At 38.7% G+C, this 20734-nt stretch overlaps 1 protein-coding gene across 2 annotated transcripts in view; it reads right to left on the reverse strand.

Annotated features, from left to right (window-relative positions):
• LOC126412726 (myotubularin-related protein 6) overlaps positions 1 to 20734 on the reverse strand; it is a 437584-nt gene that overhangs the window by 76279 nt on the left and 340571 nt on the right. For both annotated transcript variants that reach the window (XM_050082454.1, XM_050082455.1), the window contains exon 9: positions 2489 to 2739. In XM_050082454.1, coding sequence (XP_049938411.1) covers positions 2489 to 2739 — 251 coding nt within the window. The remainder of the gene's footprint in view (positions 1 to 2488; positions 2740 to 20734) is intronic.

Raw genomic sequence — 20734 nt, forward strand, 5'->3', positions numbered from 1 at the left:
GTTTCTGAAAGTATTTGTATGGAGTGTAGCCATGTATGGAAGTGAAACATGGATGATAAATAGTTTGGACAAGAAGAGAATAGAAGCTTTTGAAATGTGGTGTTACAGAAGAATGCTGAAGATTAGATGGGTAGGTCACATAACTAATGAGGAAGTATTGAATAAAATAGGGGAGAAGAGGAGCTTGTGGCACAACTTGACTAGAAGAAGGGATCAGTTGGTAGGACATGTTCTGAGGCATCAAGGGATCACCAATTTAGTATTGGAGGGCAGTGTGGAGGGTAAAAATCGTAGAGGGAGACCAAGAGATGAATACACTAAGCAGATTCAGAAGGATGTAGGCTGCAGTAGGTACTGGGAGATGAAGAAGCTTGCACAGGATATAGTAGCATGGAGAGCTGCATCAAACCAGTCTCAGGAGTGAAGACCACAACAACAATACCATCCAAATGCAAAACCACCCATGTATGAACAGCTGATCCATATCCTCCTCCATGCTGTCATCTACTAATTGAATTGCAGGCGATTCTTTCCAAATCCTCCATAGTCCTCCCAAAGGTTCTGGGTCACAACATGTCAAATCAGTTCTGTTACCTTAAAAGCACACAGAAAATTCAGATTTACAGTGAACACATCTAGCTTCCACAAAACTGATCACCACCTCACATACTAAAATAATACCTAATAAAACAAAAACTTGATAGTCTGACTTATGACATGGTTTCCTGGAGATGGTCACATATAACATTTTGTTCACAATAACCTTAGATTTTCAGGCAAATGATGATGCTAAAAGGGCAAAATGTTTCACTAGACTGCATTTCAGGAACATTACAAAAAAACTGTTTCCATGAACATAATTTACTATCAAATATGAACTGGAATTTAAATGTACTAGCTACAGTAGTAGACAGAAATAGGTGTGGCCTTGACAGAATGTTGGGGAGGATGTCTGGAGTAGCACTGCGATGCTGCAGCTACTGTGACCCATCTGCTTGGGTCAGGCCACCATGTGCAATCAAGAGTAACACAAGTCTATTGCACAGTCAATAATCATCATATTTCTCGCAAAAGAAGGTACCAAACCTGTGGAAATCTTGAGGAGGCTCTGTGCAAAACTCAGGGAAGAAACCCTTGGTTCTGGCAAAGGCCACATACCACAACAAACAATGCTGGCAACCAATCTGAAATGTGGACCTTCTGTGCGGCAATTCAGGGCTTCATTCTGCTGCTTTAAAGAAGGAAATTCATTGGACAACTCTGGAGTATCCTTTTTACAGTTCAGATTTGTGTGTATTATCCTGTGACTACCACATGTTTGGACTGTTGAAAGAAGAAATTTGAGAATACCAGTTTTATGACAATGCAGCGGTAGAGGAGCTTGCGTGCAAGTGGCTGCACATGTATCCCTCTTCTTTCTTCAAGCACTGAATCAAAAAGTTGCCAATTCTATGGGAAAAGGTGTGGCAAGTCAGGAGAAGATTTAGAAAAACAAGATGGGTGTATTTTTGTTATGGCTGATTCAATAAAGTTACCAAAAAACAATTCCAGTTCATATTTGATTTACCCTCATACATAAATTATGCCAGTTAAATTGTAGTCATAAACTGCACTTGAAACCTTCCAAACATGAACAAATACGCCATCCACTCTTCTATTTTCTAACGTGCATGCTAAAGCTATTGAAAGGGCTAAATAATAGTTATAATGATGTAAAATTGCTTTAGAACTCTGCTGCAAATTAATCTCAAAAATGTGTGCCTATAATAGTTCTTAGAATTGACTAGCAGCCATTCTTGAAAATGAGATTGACCTGGGTTGTATTTGTATCACATGGTGTGCAACATTTCTCAAGCAACTAGTGGTAAACAGCTAAATAATACCTAACAGACCTTACCAAATGAACTTAACGGAGCCAAATAAAGGAAAGAATTACTTCTGCTTACCAAGTAGAAGTAAACTCATAAATAAAGGGAAGTTGACAAAAATTATAGCACTCTAAAATGAACACCCAGGGTTTAACATCCAATCAATATAGAGGTCAACAGAAATGGTTTATTAGTTTTGTTGGACAATGGCAAGAAGGGAAACCAGCAATGGCTTTGTTGAAGAAACTATCCAAGTCTAGTAAGACAGAAAAACTGGTTGGAGAGAATGGGATGCTTCAATAAGGAAGTGGGAAATCTCCCCAAGACTCTGAACAAACATGAAAACAGTAGAATAGGTTGATTGCCTGATGTAAGTACAATTTTTTATATCTTACACTTCATACCAGCTTCATTCTGGGAATCTGTCCTTTATATACAATCAAGTAAAATGTATTAAATATGTTACACATGGTTCAAATTTTACTAAATGTAAATGATCATACTTTAAAATTTCATTCTGTCTAATAACAAAGTATCTTCATTCCATATTACCAGAACAAAAATTAACTATGCTTATTAACCAATGCTTTACTGAAATGTATGAATATTCATCAACTGACCTCAGATCCAACCTGTCCTTTTCACAATTCCCAATAAATGTTCCAAACTGACATGAGTGAACATGATCATGTAATGTTAGCAGAAACCTTTCATTGAACTGAAATGTAGTCGGAAACTGCTGTGTGAGCTGCCACACACAGTCAATCAACTGCGTGAAAACAGGTGACACCTCTTTCACTTCTCCTGCAATATGTGCACACCTCTCAGTGAACTTATGACCAAATGCTAGCCAGTCTTTTTCAATCAGTGCCTGAAATGGGAAGCAAAACAATATTATATTTAATATTTTAAGAAGTCTATATTTACAGGAACACTGGTAATGGCACGATTTTTGAATGAGATATCACCTATTTTTTTTACGAATAATCTCTTACACAATACGGATTTTGAATGGGGGGGGGGGTATACTAAGTTCTGTGTAGCATTTGTATTTTATTACTTTAATGATCTTTTATCATTTTTGTACATAGATACAAACTGATATGGGACAAGTCAGTATTATGAGGAGATGAGACAATGTGAATTAATGTAGCAGTTATGAAACTGTATATCTATCACATATATACCGGAATTTGTCTACAAAAATGTGCAAACGCACGCACGCGCGCGCACACACACACACACACAAACACACACACACACACACACACCCACCCCTCTTTCACACAAAAGACACAATTGTGTGCTTATGAATTTATAACAATTAATCTAGTTAAGTAAATATTTACAGTTTTTGCTGTATCTCTGTGATCATAGTTTAAAAGTGTGGCTTTTTTTATAATAGATACAAACTTGAAAATTATAAGATATTTACAATTTATATGACTCATGATAAAAGTGTGTGGTCTAATTCTACTTCTTTATGTTAACAAATATTTATTTATACCGTAAGAACATTTACTAATGAGATAGTTGTGAACAGATCTTTGACTTTTGCAGTCTGTTTACTGTTTCACATTTAACACAATCAACACAAATTTTCCATCATCACTGCTTATTACAAAAATAATGTAGACCTCAGGTTTTAACCTGATAGATACTGAGCTACACCATAACAATACTTTTGCAGTAGCTAGATATGATCAGCTATTTTAAATACAGAAATATGTTTGATCATTTTGCTGTAACAAGGTAGGTACAGCTTGTTTCCTGCTTTGAGTGGTCCATTTTGTTTCAGTTTTTTATCTGAATATTGGACCTATATACCCTGGTTTCTTCTCGTTTTAAGTGAGTGCACACTCTGGTTACTAACTACAAGCTGGTTATTACCACCTATGATTTTCCCAATGATGAGTATTACTTGCAAACTGGATGAACAAAACAATTGAAGGACTCAAATTTTTTTTAATAAAAGCTGCACGAGCTCCTGGAAGCTGCCCTTTTCATGACTCATACAACTCTCTTTTGCACTGTGAAATAACTTTTGTTAGCATTCTAATTTCCTCAGAATATTATGCTGTATCACAGTAGAGATTCTGCTTTGGCAAAATACACATTTTTTATTGGTACAACAGCACTGATACTGTTAGTACATGGATAGAAGTTGGAACTAGAATAGAAAAATATAAATTTTTTAGTGTACCAGTAGACAAAGGAGGAAGGGAGGGAGGATATAATGATAATGATGATGATGATATTTCATATTATCTGTCAGTTCTAAAACTTATGATAAAAATGAGAGATCTGACAGAATAGGGTGTGAAACTACGCAACAGAAAAATCAGCCAGGTGATCACTAGACTAAAACAGTGCTGAGCAACCCACTTTGCAATATACTAAACGCTCCACCCTAAAAGCGTGGGCTCCTTCCAAAGGATCAACAAAATTTTAAGAGGTTTATCACATTCTCCTCATCCCAATGAAGTTGGCTTCTGCTCTCCAACCAAAATATAAAATACACTCAGTTGAAATGTGACACCAGTAATTTTTTTATGCCATGAGCACCATGGAAGGAAGAGGGAAAAGAGAAAGGGGGTGGGGGGGGGTGGGGGGGGGGGGGGGAAGGAGAAGAACAGTTCCTCCTGTGCAGTATGAAGCCATGTGTAAAAGGACAGTGCCTATAATTAGGAGATGGGTGAAGTTAACCTTACTCCATCAGAACAAGGTACACCTAAGTCAGATAGATGACTTCACCAACCACAGCTTCTTATCCTCTGTCAGCTACACCTCCTCTCACATTTGTATCACTCTCTGGTTCAGTAAGATGGCAAGATGTAAGGGAGTGTTTCCTACTAACTTCACTTGCTAGTTTAACAGATTGCTGATTTTCCCCAATACCTGCTCATCCTGGTACCAATAGAGACAGACATGTTTCTTCAGCTATTGAAGCAAGAGTAATGTGTTCTGTATGTTTCAGGTAATTTTCTCTACTGCATACATCTGTTTTAGCACTTGGTGAACACTAAAGGAATGTGAGCAGACGAGAAACTTTTAACTTTCGTAGGTATCTCATCATCTCCAAGCTCCAGTGTCTTCAGGATCACATGATGTTCTCTGCAATATACTTTAAATTTGTCCATAAGATAAATGATGAAGACATGGTCAGGTAAAGTAATTGAATAGCCAAGGAAGACACCTTGCTTAAACAGTTTTTGTATCTAAAATATGATTAAATAAACAGTGCAAAGTTTCATTAAAAGTCCAGGTTCTGTTTTATTTGTAAAGTATAAAATAATTCCGGTGCTTAAGGATCCAAGATGGTCATCTACTCCAACTTTTGTATAAGTGATAGACTGATTTGGGGAGGGGAGGGGAGGTGGAGGTTAAGAAATCACAACAGCAAGGAGGAGTTGGGTGACAAACAAATGTTAATAGGCATGTATTCAACATCATAAAGATTATTTCCATTCCAATTTCAACCAGTCACATAAGAACTATTACTGTATACCTGAATGAGGAAGTAGATCAGGTTTGCTTAAATACACACTGTAACAGCCATTAGCATTACTTACCTTCGAGGTTAGATGTGCTGAGTCGATGGTAGTCAAGAATTTCTTTAAGGCAACAAAGTTACCATTATCAACACCCCAATGAGTCTGAATGAGATTGTATAATATGGCTATGAGGAGCTGGATGTTCCTTCTATGATAATGCAGAAAGACTTGGTGGGAATGTACCCACTGTATATGGTTCCAGGCACTGGTGATCACGAGAACTACTGGGAGAGAAGACCATCTTGTTTGGCTTAGGGCTTTGGCGCATCATACCGCATCTGCAGCAGCAATCTGAGGAGCACTTCGCACCACAGTGACACAACAAACTGTTCCAAATAGGTTACTCCAAGGATATCTCTGAGCCAGATGCCCTGTAGCGTGCATTCGACCCACCCCTAAACCACTGCCATTTGCAACTTCAGTGGTGTCAAGTGAGAACTTGTTGGAGGGCAGGGTGGAGGTCTGCTGTGTTTTCTGATGAAATCTAGTTCTGCCTCAGTGCCAGTGATGGCTGTGTGATTGTTAAAAGTAGGTCAGTTGAGGGCCTGCAACCAACCTGTCTAAGTACTAGACACACTGGACCTACACCTGGAGTTATGATCTGGGATACGACTCTTGTGACAGCAGGAGCACTCTTGCGGTTGTCCCATGGGCCCTGACTGCAGACTTGTACATCAATCTGGTGATTCACAACCTGCTGAGCTGCCATTCATGAACAGCATTCCAGGGGCATTATCCAACAGGGTAACACTTCTCTACATACCAAAGTTGTAACCCAACATGCTCTACAATGTGTTGTGTTCAATCATCAGATTTGTCTTCAGCTGGGCACATATGGGACATCATTGAATGACAACTCTATTGGTCATCCACAACCAGCATTAATCGTTTACACTGACCAACCAAGTGCAACAGGAATGGCATTCTAACCCACAAACTAACATCCAACACCTGTAAAACACAATGCATGCACATTTGCATGTTTGCATTTAACATTCTGGCTATTACACCCATTATTAATGTACCAGCATTTCACATTTGCAATGGCTTATCTCACGCTTGCATAAAACTATGATCTTGCAATGTTAATCTGTTAAATATGTTACCTAGAAAAGTGTGTTACAAAAATTACATTACTCTACATTAATTAATTTGTTGTGCTATATTTTTTTCCATCAGCATACGACTGATATCACATACCTAAAAGGAAAACCCTTGTGTATCTCAAAAGGCATTGCTGCTTGTCAATAATTATTAAAAAGTTATTTCCTTGGTTTCCGATTAATGGTATGGAATAATGGGGCCTGCTGAATGGGTAGAATTTTATGTACCTGTCATCTGTTGTGCTGTGAAGAGTTGTCACCTGCCGTGTGAAGGCTCACCAGCTTCAGCCAACAGGCCAGGAATACGGCTGGTCTTAAACCTGCATCAGTGGCCAGCTCAATTCCTTCATATAACATCTTAAAATAGGACTTACTTGCAACACACAGACCACGCATCCTGAATAAAGCCAATATTGCAGAGAGAATCTTTACAAACTGTGCAGACAGGTTTTACTGCTTCTTGTCCATATTTTGAAATATCCAATGCTTTTAGGGATAGAACTTATAAGTCCCCAATATAGGATGCCTAGATAAGCCTAAAATAAAATGTGAACACAGAAATTTTGCGTTTCTAAAAAATTTGAAACTATGTCTCTTTTCCACACTTCAGTAAAAAAAATTGAACTTTTAAAAAGTAAAAAAGAACACTAACACAGCCCCATAATTGTCAGATTCAACTAATGGGTGGTGGTTGTGTAGCTGGAGAATAGATATGATATGAATATATCGTCTTCAAATATAGAATTCTGCACAGGACCTTTCAGTATGAACGCAATACTGTTGACAGTGATAGTAAAGACAGTCATACTTCAAATACTGTCTAGAGGGGTAGTTACACACCTCTAGAAGTTGTAGAGGGCAACACGTCTAGAAGTTGTAGAGGGCACTTAGTGGATTAAGTTTTACATAGGAATCAATGTCCAGAAATGTCATCCAACAATGCTACTGAGTATCAAAGTTATAGGTGCTGGCACTTGTAAAATAATGTATATACAGGATGATTCCATGATGATGTTACAAACTTTCTACGCTCATGGAGGAGGATAAATGAATCACTTTGAGGTAAGGGTCCCCAGTACCGGAAACAAAAGATTAGAACATGATAAGTGAAAACTGTTCTGGTACCTCAGACAGATGAATAAGTACTGGCACTATTGTTGCTAAGGGCCAGCCATGGTGGCTGAGCGGTTCTAGGCCCTTCAGTCCGGAACCAAGCGACTACTATGGTCACAGGTTCGAATCCTGCCTCAGGCATGGATGTGTGTGATGTCATTAGGTTAGTTAGGTTTAAGTAGTTCTAAGTTCTAGGGGACTGATGACATCCGATGTTAAGTTCCATAGAGCTCAGAGCCATTTGAACCATTTTTGTTGCTAAGATTGTAGGGTAGGCAACTTTCAGAGGCGATAATATGCAAAACAAGGAAAAATAACCAGTAAGCATGGGCTCTAAAATGCATATCTGAGGACCTATGAGCACTTTTACATGTTCACTGCTATGAAATATATCTCATCTATTGAACAAATGTTCAGAGCTCGTAAGTTTCACACTTTAGAGCCCATGTTCACTAGACATTTTCACTTGTTTTAGTAAATACTACCACCTCTGAAAGTTTCCTATCCCACAATCTTAGCAACAACAGTGCCAGTACACGTATGTCACTGTCAGAGGTATCAGAATGGTTTTTGCTCGTAATCTTCAACTCTTTTGTTTCTGATACAGGGACTCTTACCAGAAAGTGATACATTTATCTTCCTCCCTGATTCTAGAAAGTTTGTAACAGCATCACACAATCAGCCTGTATGTTGTTGTTGTGGTCTTCAGTCCTGAGACTGGTTTGATGCAGCTCTCCATCCTACTCTATCCTGTGCAAGCTTCTTCATCTCCCAGTACCTACTGCAACCTACATCCTTCTGAATCTGCTTAGCGTATTCATCTCTTGGTCTCCCTCTACGATTTTTACCCTCCACGCTGCCAACCAGTAATAAATTGGTGATCCCTTTATGCCTCAGAACATGACCTACCAACAGATCCCTTCTTCTAGTCAAGTTGTGCCACAAACTTCTCTTCTCCCCAATCCTATTCAATACCTCCTCATTAGTTATGTGATCTACCCATCTAATCTTCAGCATTCTTCTGTAGCACCACATTTCAAAAGCTTCTATTCTCTTCTTGTCCAAACTATTTATCACCCAAGTTTCACTCCATACATGGCTACACTCCATACAAATACTTTCAGAAATGACTTCCTGACACTTAAATCAATACTCGATGTTAACAAATTTCTCTTCTTCAGAAACGCTTTCCTTGCCATTGCCAGTCTACATTTTATATCCTCTCTACTTCGACCATCATCAGTTATTTTGCTCCCCAAATAGCAAAACTCCTTTACTACTTTAAGTGTCTCATTTCCTAATCTAATTCCTTCAGCATCACCAGACTTAATTCGACTACATTCCATTATCTTCGTTTTGCTTTTGATGATGTTCATCTTATATCCTCCTTTCAAGACACTGTCCATTCCGTTCAGCTGCTCTTCCAGGTCCTTTGCTGTCTCTGACAGAATTACAATGTCATCGACAAACCTCAAAGTTTCTATTTCTTCTCCATGGATTTTAATACCTACTCAGAATTTTTCTTTTGTTTCCTTTACTGCTTGCTCAATATACAGATTGAATAACATCAGGGAGAGGCTACAACCCTGTCTCACTCCCTTTTCAACCACTGCTTCCCTTTCATGCCCCTCTACTCTTGTAACTGCCATCTGCTTTTTGTACAAATTGTAAATAGCCTTTCGCTCCCTGTGTTTTACCCCTGCCACCTTCAGAATTTGAAAGAGAGTATCCCAGTTAACATTGTCAAAAGCTTTCTCTAAGTCTACAAGTGCTAGAAACGTAGGTTTGCCTTTTCATATTCTTTCTTCTAAGATAAGTCGTAGGGTCAGTATTGCCTCACATGTTCCAACATTTCTTCGGAATCCAAACTGATCTTCCCCAAGGTCGGCTTCTACCAGTTTTTCCATTCGTCTATAAAGAATTCGCATTAGTATTTTGCAGCTGTGACTTATTTAACTGATAGTTTGATAATTTTCACATCTGTCAACACCTGCTTTCTTTGGGATTGGAATTATTATATTCTTCTTGAAGTCTGAGGGTATTTCGCCTGTCTCATACATCTTGCTCACCAGATGGTAGAGTTTTGTCAGGACTGGCTCTCCCAAAGCTGTCAGCCTGTATACACACACATTTTCAGGCACAGACACCTATAGCTTTGACACTTTGTAGCATCTCTTCGATGACATTTCCGGACATGGATTCCAATGTAAAACTGGATCTACTGAGTCCCCCCTCTACTGAGTCCCCCCTCTACTGAGTCCCCCCTCTACTGAGTCCCCCCTCTACTGAGTCCCCCCTCTACTGAGTCCCCCCTCTACTGAGTCCCCCCTCTACTGAGTCCCCCCTCTACTGAGTCCCCCCTCTACTGAGTCCCCCCTCTACTGAGTCCCCCCTCTACTGAGTCCCCCCTCTACTGAGTCCCCTCTGGAAGTATATAACATAAATTGTGAAACACTGTGTATACTCAAAATAATGCAGTAAAGACAGCACAAAAATAGCAAGATATTTTCATAAGTCATACATGCAGTGCTCTCCGAGGATATTTTGGTTTCAAGTAGTATTGTAGACTTTCATGATGTAAGCTGTGCCACTTACTAATACTTCCTTTACTTTTGAAAAACTTCTCAATTATTTTAGCCGTGTGAAGTCTCTTGGTTCTCTCATATTACCTAAAAGTCCACCTGAACCTTTGGAAGTGTTTCAAGGTAGATCAACTATGTTCAATATGAATCCCACAAAAAGCTTGGGGAAATACACTGTCCATCCAGGTACAGTCCAGCATGCTTTGGTAAGTCTAATACAAGTGGAGTGTGACAGGTAGCCTATAACCTGACTTATCTGGACAGCCACCAAAACCTATTGGCATGCAGAAAAAGTTTTTTAACGGAAGTTTGTTACTATCCTCACCTTTAGAATCGAGATCCCTATTCTGTGACACAATGTAACTGTAATGGTAATGCTTCACAGTGATAAATGAAGTACACTCAAGAGCTTATGGTTATGAGGGGCTGGAGGGACTGACTAGCTCTCAAAGCAGGAATCTCTGGTTGGCCAAACCTAAACTAAGCCATCAAAGACCCATAAGTGAAGAGGTACAGACACAGTGAGAATCACCTGTCCAGTAAATTGAAAGAACAACATTCTGGGTCATTTTACACATTTATGTGGTGCAACTAGAGCACTTGACTTTTATTATCATTTTAATAAATTAATAAAGACCTTGACAACTGCAACAAACTTATGCTGTGATGCTGACTTCTTACAAGAATAAGCAACCAATCTCATCTCTGCCTCCAGTGCTCACAATTATTCTACCATCCTAGTTTACAAACAGATTTCCTAGCCCATTTCAGACAGATCTGATATTGTTGATTTCTTACCATAAAAATAAACATAAGGAGAACAACTATAATTACCCAGTATTGTCTTGATCTAGACTTGGTCAAACATTTTCTTTGTTAAGGCAACAAATTTCTGAAATCATGCATTGAAATGAGATACATCCTCTCAATCTTCTTCTTACACTAAGTACAAAGTCTCCCTTCACACCTCCCATCCCCTAATGTTAAAACTCTTATTGAGAGACTTTTCCCACAAATAATCCCCTCAATACTAACATTAGCTCACCATAACTAGTGAAACATTTTCTATCAATGAAAACAAGTCACATCAAATACCAACTTATTTCTAAGCATTTCCTGTCTGTAATCTCAACATCACAACCATTAAATTGTAAAAAAGATTAACAGACATAAACAAATAGTGTCTATACACAACTCCAAGTACCCCATTACAGATCACATACTGGAACAGGACAGTTGTGCCTAGGTGTCTGCTTTACCTCCATACACCACAGGGGCATTCCCTCTAAATTCCAGTTCTTGTGTGCAATATGAGACAGCTTTTTGCCACCCACCAGGCCTCAACTTATGACTCTTTTTATTTTCATCTTATATTGTTTCTTTTCTTTGTTCTTACTTTATGTTACAATTTTTCTCACTGTCTTGCCCAGTTTCCTCCTCTTTTAGCTTGTTTCTAATGGATTTTAACTTATCTCCAATTTACTTGGTACCTCTCTGCCACTTCCAAATTAAGATTTTCATACCTTGTTCAGCACGAACAATCCATTTCTCCCTTTCATCTTATGTGGTAAGTCCCTTTTCTCTCTCTCTCTCTCTCTCTCTCTCTTTTAAGCTTCTCAGTTTTTCTTCCACCAAATCTTTCCTCTCTTCTGTCAGATGATGCAACCTTGGACAAAATAACTAATGATTTTACACTTCTGTACATGTGGCATTTCAGACTTTTCCAGTGAGATTGATAACATTCACATTTCCCAGTTTTCATCTTAGTCAACAGAATCATTTCACACATAATATTTTGACAGCATCCCTGTATGTCCACAGATTAAAAAGTGTATATCTGAGCTGCGTATTATTTGAATCCCAACAAAATAGTGAACCAGACTGGCTGTGCACCACTTGTTCATAACAATGATCATTTCTCGGCACTGAATATTGTATGAAGGCTTTCATGACCGGATGACATATCTTCTGGTAAACCTTCTGGGATGTAAGGTCGTGGTCCATGAAACTCTTCAGCTCCTAACGTTTCGTCCAGAGCTGCGCTGGACATCTTCAGAGGGGTGTTTCTCCTCCGGTGAGTCTTGCCGACTGATGGGTCGGACGTCTGAGAGCGACTTATATATCGTAGAAAGTGGGCATGACTAGAGTTACACGTGATATGCAGAGATAAAAGATTATCTCTGACAAAGATTATCTCTGCATATCACGTGTAACTCGGGTCACGCCCACTTTCTACAATATATAAGTCGCTCTCAGACGTCCGACCCATCAGTCGGCAAGACTCACCGGAGGAGAAACACCCCTCTGAAGATGTCCAGCGCAGCTCTGGACGAAACTTTAGGAGCTGAAGAATTTCATGGACCACGACCTTACATCCCGGAAGGTTTACCAGAAGATACTGAATATTGTGTTCTATTGCAAGTCCACTTCAGTCAGTTGTACATATAGATAATTACACTGATGATGAATGATGTATCCCACACTTTTAGTTGAATTAGTATCACTGTACCTCTTTATAGAACTTTCTGACATGCTGATCTCAATCACTTGAAAGACAATGTTGCCATCTCTGTATTTCATTTCACATTTCCAAGAGGCAGTGCTCAGTTGATACAGAATTTGTTGGCTGCTTGAATCAGTAGATAGACTGGTGTTTCACAATTCTTAAATTTTGTCCAACACACAACATATTATACTGAAGCTGGGCTAGCCTACATGCTGGTTTTAGGGACATCAATAGCAACTGAAAGGTATCAACTCGCTTTTTCTTCCTTGGGGTCAGTTTCCTCTTTAGGCACTGTCGACTTGTAAGACTAAGATTGTAATTCTTCCTGCCAGTTGGCCAATGCAACAGTAGTAATGTGACGCAAGGACTAAAATGATAAAATGTGTGACGTGTTGAGTGACACTGCCTACAGAGAGTACTTTGATTGCTACACTACTATCTTTTAATTAGCATTCACTAGCCAGTGAGTCTGACACTCCTGAAGATTCTGTACATTTCACACCTTTTTTCAGTGGTGGGAACATTGTCCCAGTATTTAATGCGTAGGCATGTGAGCAGGCAGGAGTCCAGAGCTAGTAAGTATTAATCGTATAAAAGACGTGGATTGATGGCAGTAAAAGTTAAAGACTGTGTTGAGAGAAAGATTTCTAGTTACAAGTGAGTGGTTGTTTATTAATAATCGCATAATAAAAGTTAAGCAGAAGGAGAAAGTGTAAGCCTTTCTTATGCAAGTAGAACTGAAGTTACTGATTAGAATATACATGAATTAATGGCCTATAGGAGACTGTAATGAAAGTTTAAATTGGTATAGATAAACAAGATCACATAAATGTTGGCTTCTCCAGAATGACAAATTATCAGAACATTCTTTATTGGGAACCAATAAACTATATTGAATACATTGTATTGTCATTTACAACAGATTCCAATGATGTGTAATTGCCAATTCATTGGCTACTAGTTACGGACACATGACAAACAACATGGTTTGTTTCTGGATCAGACATGACTTGTTGTAAGTTGTCTCCCTTAAAATTCCAATTACTGAAAACTAAATAAATAGTATTATATGTAAAATTTCAAAAAGGAGAGCTTACCAGTGGCGTGCCATGTCAAGATGCAATTTCCAGGTCTGACAATCATGGGAAGGAACTATAAAATTGACATCTATGCAAGGCAACAATAGGGAACCTATCATAAGTATAAACTGCAACAGTTATTGGCATGTGCAGAAGAAGTGATGTACCAGTGAAACAATGAACACCATCATCACATAGAAAAGAAGACAGATTACAGTGGCACAAGACATTGGCATCATGACACCTCAATGATGGCAGTGCAGCATGCTATCTTCTAAACCAGAAAAACTTGTATCATAAACGTCTTACTGGGCAGTGAGTTCAATGAAGTACTTCTGCTGTAGGCATTGCTGGATTGTGAACAGAATTTGAAGCTATAAAAGATAGAAGCAGAAAGTAAGATGAAAGGAACCAATGCAGGAATCTCAGAAATTCCACATACAAGTGCAATAGTGTCTTATTCAACGGATGAAACAGTGGAAGTGAAAGTAGTAGCACACCAGTCTCGTAAACCTGGCAAGAAAACATATAAACAGAACAGGAATAAATCCAGACAAGTACTGGAGCAGAAAGGAATTTAGATATGCAGGCATTCTCAGCTAGCTATGAGTGCACTAATGGGTACGATGTCCTCAAGTGGAAAGAGAAGACAAAAAGGATAAAGTCAAACATGGCTGAAATGAAGATGATTAGATGTTTAATTATTAACCTTTGAGCAGGTTTATCATGCAGTTAGCTTCATCAACTGAAGTTACAGAAAATATAAAGGGGAAAAAACAGACAAAATGGGATTAGTAAAGTTCCAACAAGCACAATTCCCCATTAAAATGAAACAGCAAATAAAAAAATTATGAAGAATGAACGAGCAAATAAAAAAATTATGAAGAATGAGCAACAAATGATGAAGAAATGAGTAATGAGCACAAAAGAAGATTTACACAACTCGAATCAGCTGTGACTAGTTGCACCAAAACATATAGCCAACTTGGCACACATCTAGTCTCTCTAAGTAGTGAGACGAAAACCACTGCAGAAAAAAATACTGAAATTAGTGAAAATAGTGAGGAGGAGATTGCAGAGGTCAAGACAGAGTTAGCAACACAAGTGAATATGGTTGCTGACACTATAACCACTAACAGTAACAACTTATGTACCATTGTACAAAAAAGTTTTTATAGAGAAGTCACAAACATCAATCATGAACCATGGACCTTGCCGTTGGTGGGGAGGCTTGCGTGCCTCAGCGATACAGATAGCCGTACCGTAGGTGCAACCACAACGGAGGGGTATCTGTTGAGAGGCCAGACAAACGTGTGGTTCCTGAAGAGGGGCAGCAGCCTTTTCAGTAGTTGCAAGGGCAACAGCCTGGATGATTGACTGATCTGGCCTTGTAACAATAACCAAAACGGCCTTGCTGTGCTGGTACTGCGAACGGCTGAAAGCAAGGGGAAACTACAGCCGTAATTTTTCCCGAGGGCATGCAGTTTTACTGTATGATTACATGATGATGGCGTCCTCTTGGGTAAAATATTCCGGAGGTAAAATAGTCCCCCATTCGGATCTCCGGGCGGGGACTACTCAAGAGGATGTCGTTATCAGGAGAAAGAAAACTGGCGTTCTACGGATCGGAGCGTGGAATGTCAGATCCCTTAATCGGGCAGGTAGGTTAGAAAATTTAAAAAGGGAAATGGATAGGTTGAAGTTAGATATAGTGGGAATTAGTGAAGTTCGGTGGCAGGTGGAACAAGACTTCTGGTCAGGTGACTACAGGGTTATAAACACAAAATCAAATAGGGGTAATGCAGGAGTAGGTTTAATAATGAATAGGAAAATAGGAATGCGGGTAAGCTACTACAAACAGCATAGTGAACGCATTATTGTGGCCAAGATAGATACGAAGCCCACGCCTACTACAGTAGTACAAGTTTATATGCCAACTAGCTCTGCAGATGACGAAGAAATTGAAGAAATGTATGATGAAATAAAAGAAATTATTCAGATTGTGAAGGGAGACGAAAATTTAATAGTCATGGGTGACTGGAATTCGAGTGTAGGAAAAGGGAGAGAAGGAAACATAGTAGGTGAATATGGATTGGGGGACAGAAATGAAAGAGGAAGCCACCTGGTCGAATTTTGCACAGAGCACAACATAATCATAACTAACACTTGGTTTAAGAATCATGAAAGAAGGTTGTATACATGGAAGAACCCTGGAGATACTAAAAGGTATCAGATAGATTATATAATGGTAAGACAGAGATTTAGGAACCAGGTTTTAAATTGTAAGACATTTCCAGGGGCAGATGTGGACTCTGACCACAATCTATTGGTTATGACCTGTAGATTAAAACTGAAGAAACTGCAAAAAGGTGGGAATTTAAGGAGATGGGACCTGGATAAACTAAAAGAACCAGAGGTTGTACAGAGATTCAGGGAGAGCATAAGGGAGCAATTGACAGGAATGGGGGAAATAAATACAGTAGAAGAAGAATGGGTAGCTTTGAGGGATGAAGTAGTGAAGGCAGCAGAGGACCAAGTAGGTAAAAAGACGAGGGCTAGTAGAAATCCTTGGGTAACAGAAGAAATATTGAATTTAATTGATGAAAGGAGAAAATATAAAAATGCAGTAAGTGAAACAGGCAAAAAGGAATACAAACGTCTCAAAAATGAGATCGACAGGAAGTGGAAAATGGCTAAGCAGGGATGGATAGAGGACAAATGTAAGGATGTAGAGGCCTATCTCACTAGGGGTAAGATAGATACCGCCTACAGGAAAATTAAAGAGACCTTTGGAGATAAGAGAACGACTTGTATGAATATCAAGAGCTCAGATGGAAACCCAGTTCTAAGCAAAGAAGGGAAAGCAGAAAGGTGGAAGGAGTATATAGAGGGTCTATACAAGGGCGATGTACTTGAGGACAATATTATGGAAATGGAAGAGGATGTAGATGAAGATGAAATGGGAGATATGATACTGCGTGAAGAGTTTGACAGAGCACTGAAAGACCTGAGTCGAAACAAGGCCCCCGGAGCAGACAATATTCCATTGGAACTACTGACGGCCGTGGGAGAGCCAGTCCTGACAAAACTCTACCATCTGGTGAGCAAGATGTATGAAACAGGCGAAATACCCTCAGACTTCAAGAAGAATATAATAATTCCAATCCCAAAGAAAGCAGGTGTTGACAGATGTGAAAATTACCGAACTATCAGCTTAATAAGTCACAGCTGCAAAATACTAACACGAATTCTTTACAGACGAATGGAAAAACTAGTAGAAGCCAACCTCGGGGAAGATCAGTTTGGATTCCGTAGAAACACTGGAACACGTGAGGCAATACTGACCTTTCGACTTATCTTAGAAGAAAGATTAAGGAAAGGCAAACCTACGTTTATAGCATTTGTAGACTTAGAGAAAGCTTTTGACAATGTTGACTGGAATACTCTCTTTCAAATTCTAAAGGTGGCAGGGGTAAAATACAGGGAGCGAAAGGCTATTTACAATTTGTACAGAAACCAGATGGCAGTTATAAGAGTCGAGGGACATGAAAGGGAAGCAGTGGTTGGGAAGGGAGTAAGACAGGGTTGTAGCCTCTCCCCGATGTTGTTCAATCTGTATATTGAGCAAGCAGTAAAGGAAACAAAAGAAAAATTCGGAGTAGGTATTAAAATTCATGGAGAAGAAATAAAAACTTTGAGGTTCGCCGATGACATTGTAATTCTGTCAGAGACAGCAAAGGACTTGGAAGAGCAGTTGAATGGAATGGACAGTGTCTTGAAAGGAGGATATAAGATGAACATCAACAAAAGCAAAACAAGGATAATGGAATGTAGTCTAATTAAGTCGGGTGATGCTGAGGGAATTAGATTAGGAAATGAGGCACTTAAAGTAGTAAAGGAGTTTTGCTATTTGGGGAGCAAAATAACTGATGATGGTCTAAGTAGAGAGGATATAAAATGTAGGCTGGCAATGGCAAGGAAAGCGTTTCTGAAGAAGAGAAATTTGTTAACATCCAGTATAGATTTAAGTGTCAGGAAGTCATTTCTGAAAGTATTCGTATGGAGTGTAGCCATGTATGGAAGTGAAACATGGATGATAAACAGTTTGGACAAGAAGAGAATAGAAGCTTTCGAAATGTGGTGCTACAGAAGAATGCTGAAGATTAGATGGGTAGATCACATATCTAATGAGGAAGTATTGAATAGGATTGGGGAGAAGAGAAGTTTGTGGCACAACTTGACCAGAAGAAGGGATCGGTTGGTAGGACATGTTCTGAGGCATCAAGGGATCACCAATTTAGTATTGGAGGGCAGCGTGGAGGGTAAAAATCGTAGAGGGAGACCAAGAGATGAATACACTAAGCAGATTCAGAAGGATGTAGGTTGCAGTAGGTACTGGGAGATGAAAAAGCTTGCACAGGATAGAGTAGCATGGACAGCTGCATCAAACCAGTCTCAGGACTGAAGACCACAACAACAACAACAACTGTTGATCAGGCTGCTAGAAAATTTTTTTCACTTGATGTTCAGTATTTACATTTACTGATGTGTTTCAAGATTAACTCATTATCAGAACATCTGTCAATAGATTACATAAGTCAGAAGCAACACACTTATGAACATTTTCTGAATCACTATTAACTATTTATTTTAAATCATACAGGGCAAACCTATAAACATATCTAAGAACAAATGTGGAACTCTTCAAACACAGTATAGTGTCACGGGTCAGCTAACTGCTCCAAAGCACAAATGAGTGTGAAGCAAACTACAAGCTAGCAAATTCACAAATGAATTTCAGATAGCATAAGTACATGAGTGAAGTGGCACTATGAGGGACTAATGGCAGTATGAAGAAACAACTGTGCTAACATTAAACTAAGATATAAAAGAAGAAATATTTTATTAAATTTAACACAGCATAAATTAATGTTAGAAACTTTATTTATATAAATAACAGTCATCCTTGAAAGTCATAAAAAGCAAACTGAGAGCCAAAAGAAGCAGTAAAAACAAAATACTGTATAACTGAAAGTGGTAAAAACACAGAAAGATTGCAGCTAAAATGGATGGAAATCAGAGACATATGGTAAACGAAAAACTAGGAAGTGGGATAATGGGACAAAGGGAAGAATACCATTTTTACATAATCAAATCTTTTATATGCATTTTCAAGTATGTACAAAGCACTAAAGACTTTGATATATTGTACAGAAAGATCAAAGACAAGATGATTCTGTTTAGGCATAGTGAGTCAGATTATGTGGCAGACAGAGAAACAAAACAGTCAACTTCTGGTTTTCTGTTTTTGTTATCCCATGGACCGATAATGTGATCCTATCAACATCAAAGAATGGTGACTTTGAGCACTACAGAAGCAGAATTTGTGACAGCCAGCATCGCATTAATACGTAGCAAAAGTTGTTCCTCTGTATAACTGAGTCTGAATTAGAATTCCCATGAACCTTATAACAGCCACGTGACTAGTCTATTTCCTATATCAATATACTTTCAGTTCATGGATTACTTTCATAGGTAAGTATTTAATGTGTTTCACATTTGAACCAAGCATCATCATCAGTTTATCATTCACAGTTAATGAAATGAGTACAGAATGCTTATATTCAAGAAGTTTTTGACATTAAGCAAGTGTGCTATTCTGCAAGTTGTTGCCAATACTCCACTCCTTATATATGTTGGCCATTCATTTGCAAATGGATGAGGAGTGGGGAATTACTAACTATGGTAAGATTGCTCTGTTTATATTTACTATGGCTATTTCTCTTGCTGAGCATACTAGCTCTTGCTAGCAACATCCACCAGATCAGTTAAGGCAAATGCCTGAAACGAACCTCCGAAAAGGAGAAGGCCAATGTGCTCCCCAATCATTACCTGTAAGTGTTTGTGCTTCATCAATGAGTTCATCATCAATGGGACAACAGTCCTCAAATTTTCTTCACTTGTCAGTGTATAGGAGGTATGGTAATTGCCATCATAAAATCACAGTTCAGAAGCAGAGCAGAGTGATGAAAGATAGTATAAAGTGACCAGTACTAATGTAAATGTGTGTGCAAATGTTCAGCTGATATGATAATGTGACCTCAGATCAGTCTGGTATGAGTCATTCAGCAGATGCACAGCCATTTGTTATACCTGGTTGATTTACTTTAGGGAGGAGGATTAGGATCTAAAGTCCACTCAATAACAAGGTCATTAGAAAAAGAGCACATACTCAGATTGAGAAAGGATGTGGAAGGAAATTGGCCATGTCTTCTTCAAAGGATCCATCCTCACATTTTTCTAAAGCAATTTAGGAAAACTCAGAAAATATAAATCTGGTTGGCCATTTTCCCAAATGCGAGTTTGCTGTATTACTACAGTGTCATCTTGCTGGGTATGCAATTAAGGACCCAATAGTAAGATAATACAGCAAAACTACAATCTGAAACAATTAATCAAATGAGAAATCATTTATACAACCATTAGTTCATAAAGAAGACAGACAATTTATAAAGATTTCATGAACCAGAGGAGGTTCTACACAAGGAAAGACAGTCCTGGTCCATTCAATTCTTCCTAGATATCTGCTACTGTTACGCATGAAAAGGAGACTGAGTGGAATTTCTGAAGTCAGCCGTTAAATGTTACGAGTACTCTCCCCTGGACTGAGTCCTCCGGTAAGAAAGCACAAGAACAGAAGTACTAAGAATGTCTTATTTCTGTTGCACTGCATTCTTCCTGGAAATATATAACAGACACATGACTCAAATTCACTTTTAACCTTTAGATGTTGTGTGAGCATTGCACCAATTACACCAAGCCCCCAGATGGCATTTCACTGCTGTCTGTCATAGAATAAAGTAAATTTCTATGTAATTGTTTATTATAATTTACATTAGGCATTTGGAAATTGTCAATCCATGGACAAA

This window comes from Schistocerca serialis, chromosome 7 (genome assembly GCF_023864345.2).
Source record: "Schistocerca serialis cubense isolate TAMUIC-IGC-003099 chromosome 7, iqSchSeri2.2, whole genome shotgun sequence".
NCBI classification, from domain to species: Eukaryota; Metazoa; Arthropoda; class Insecta; order Orthoptera; family Acrididae; genus Schistocerca; species Schistocerca serialis.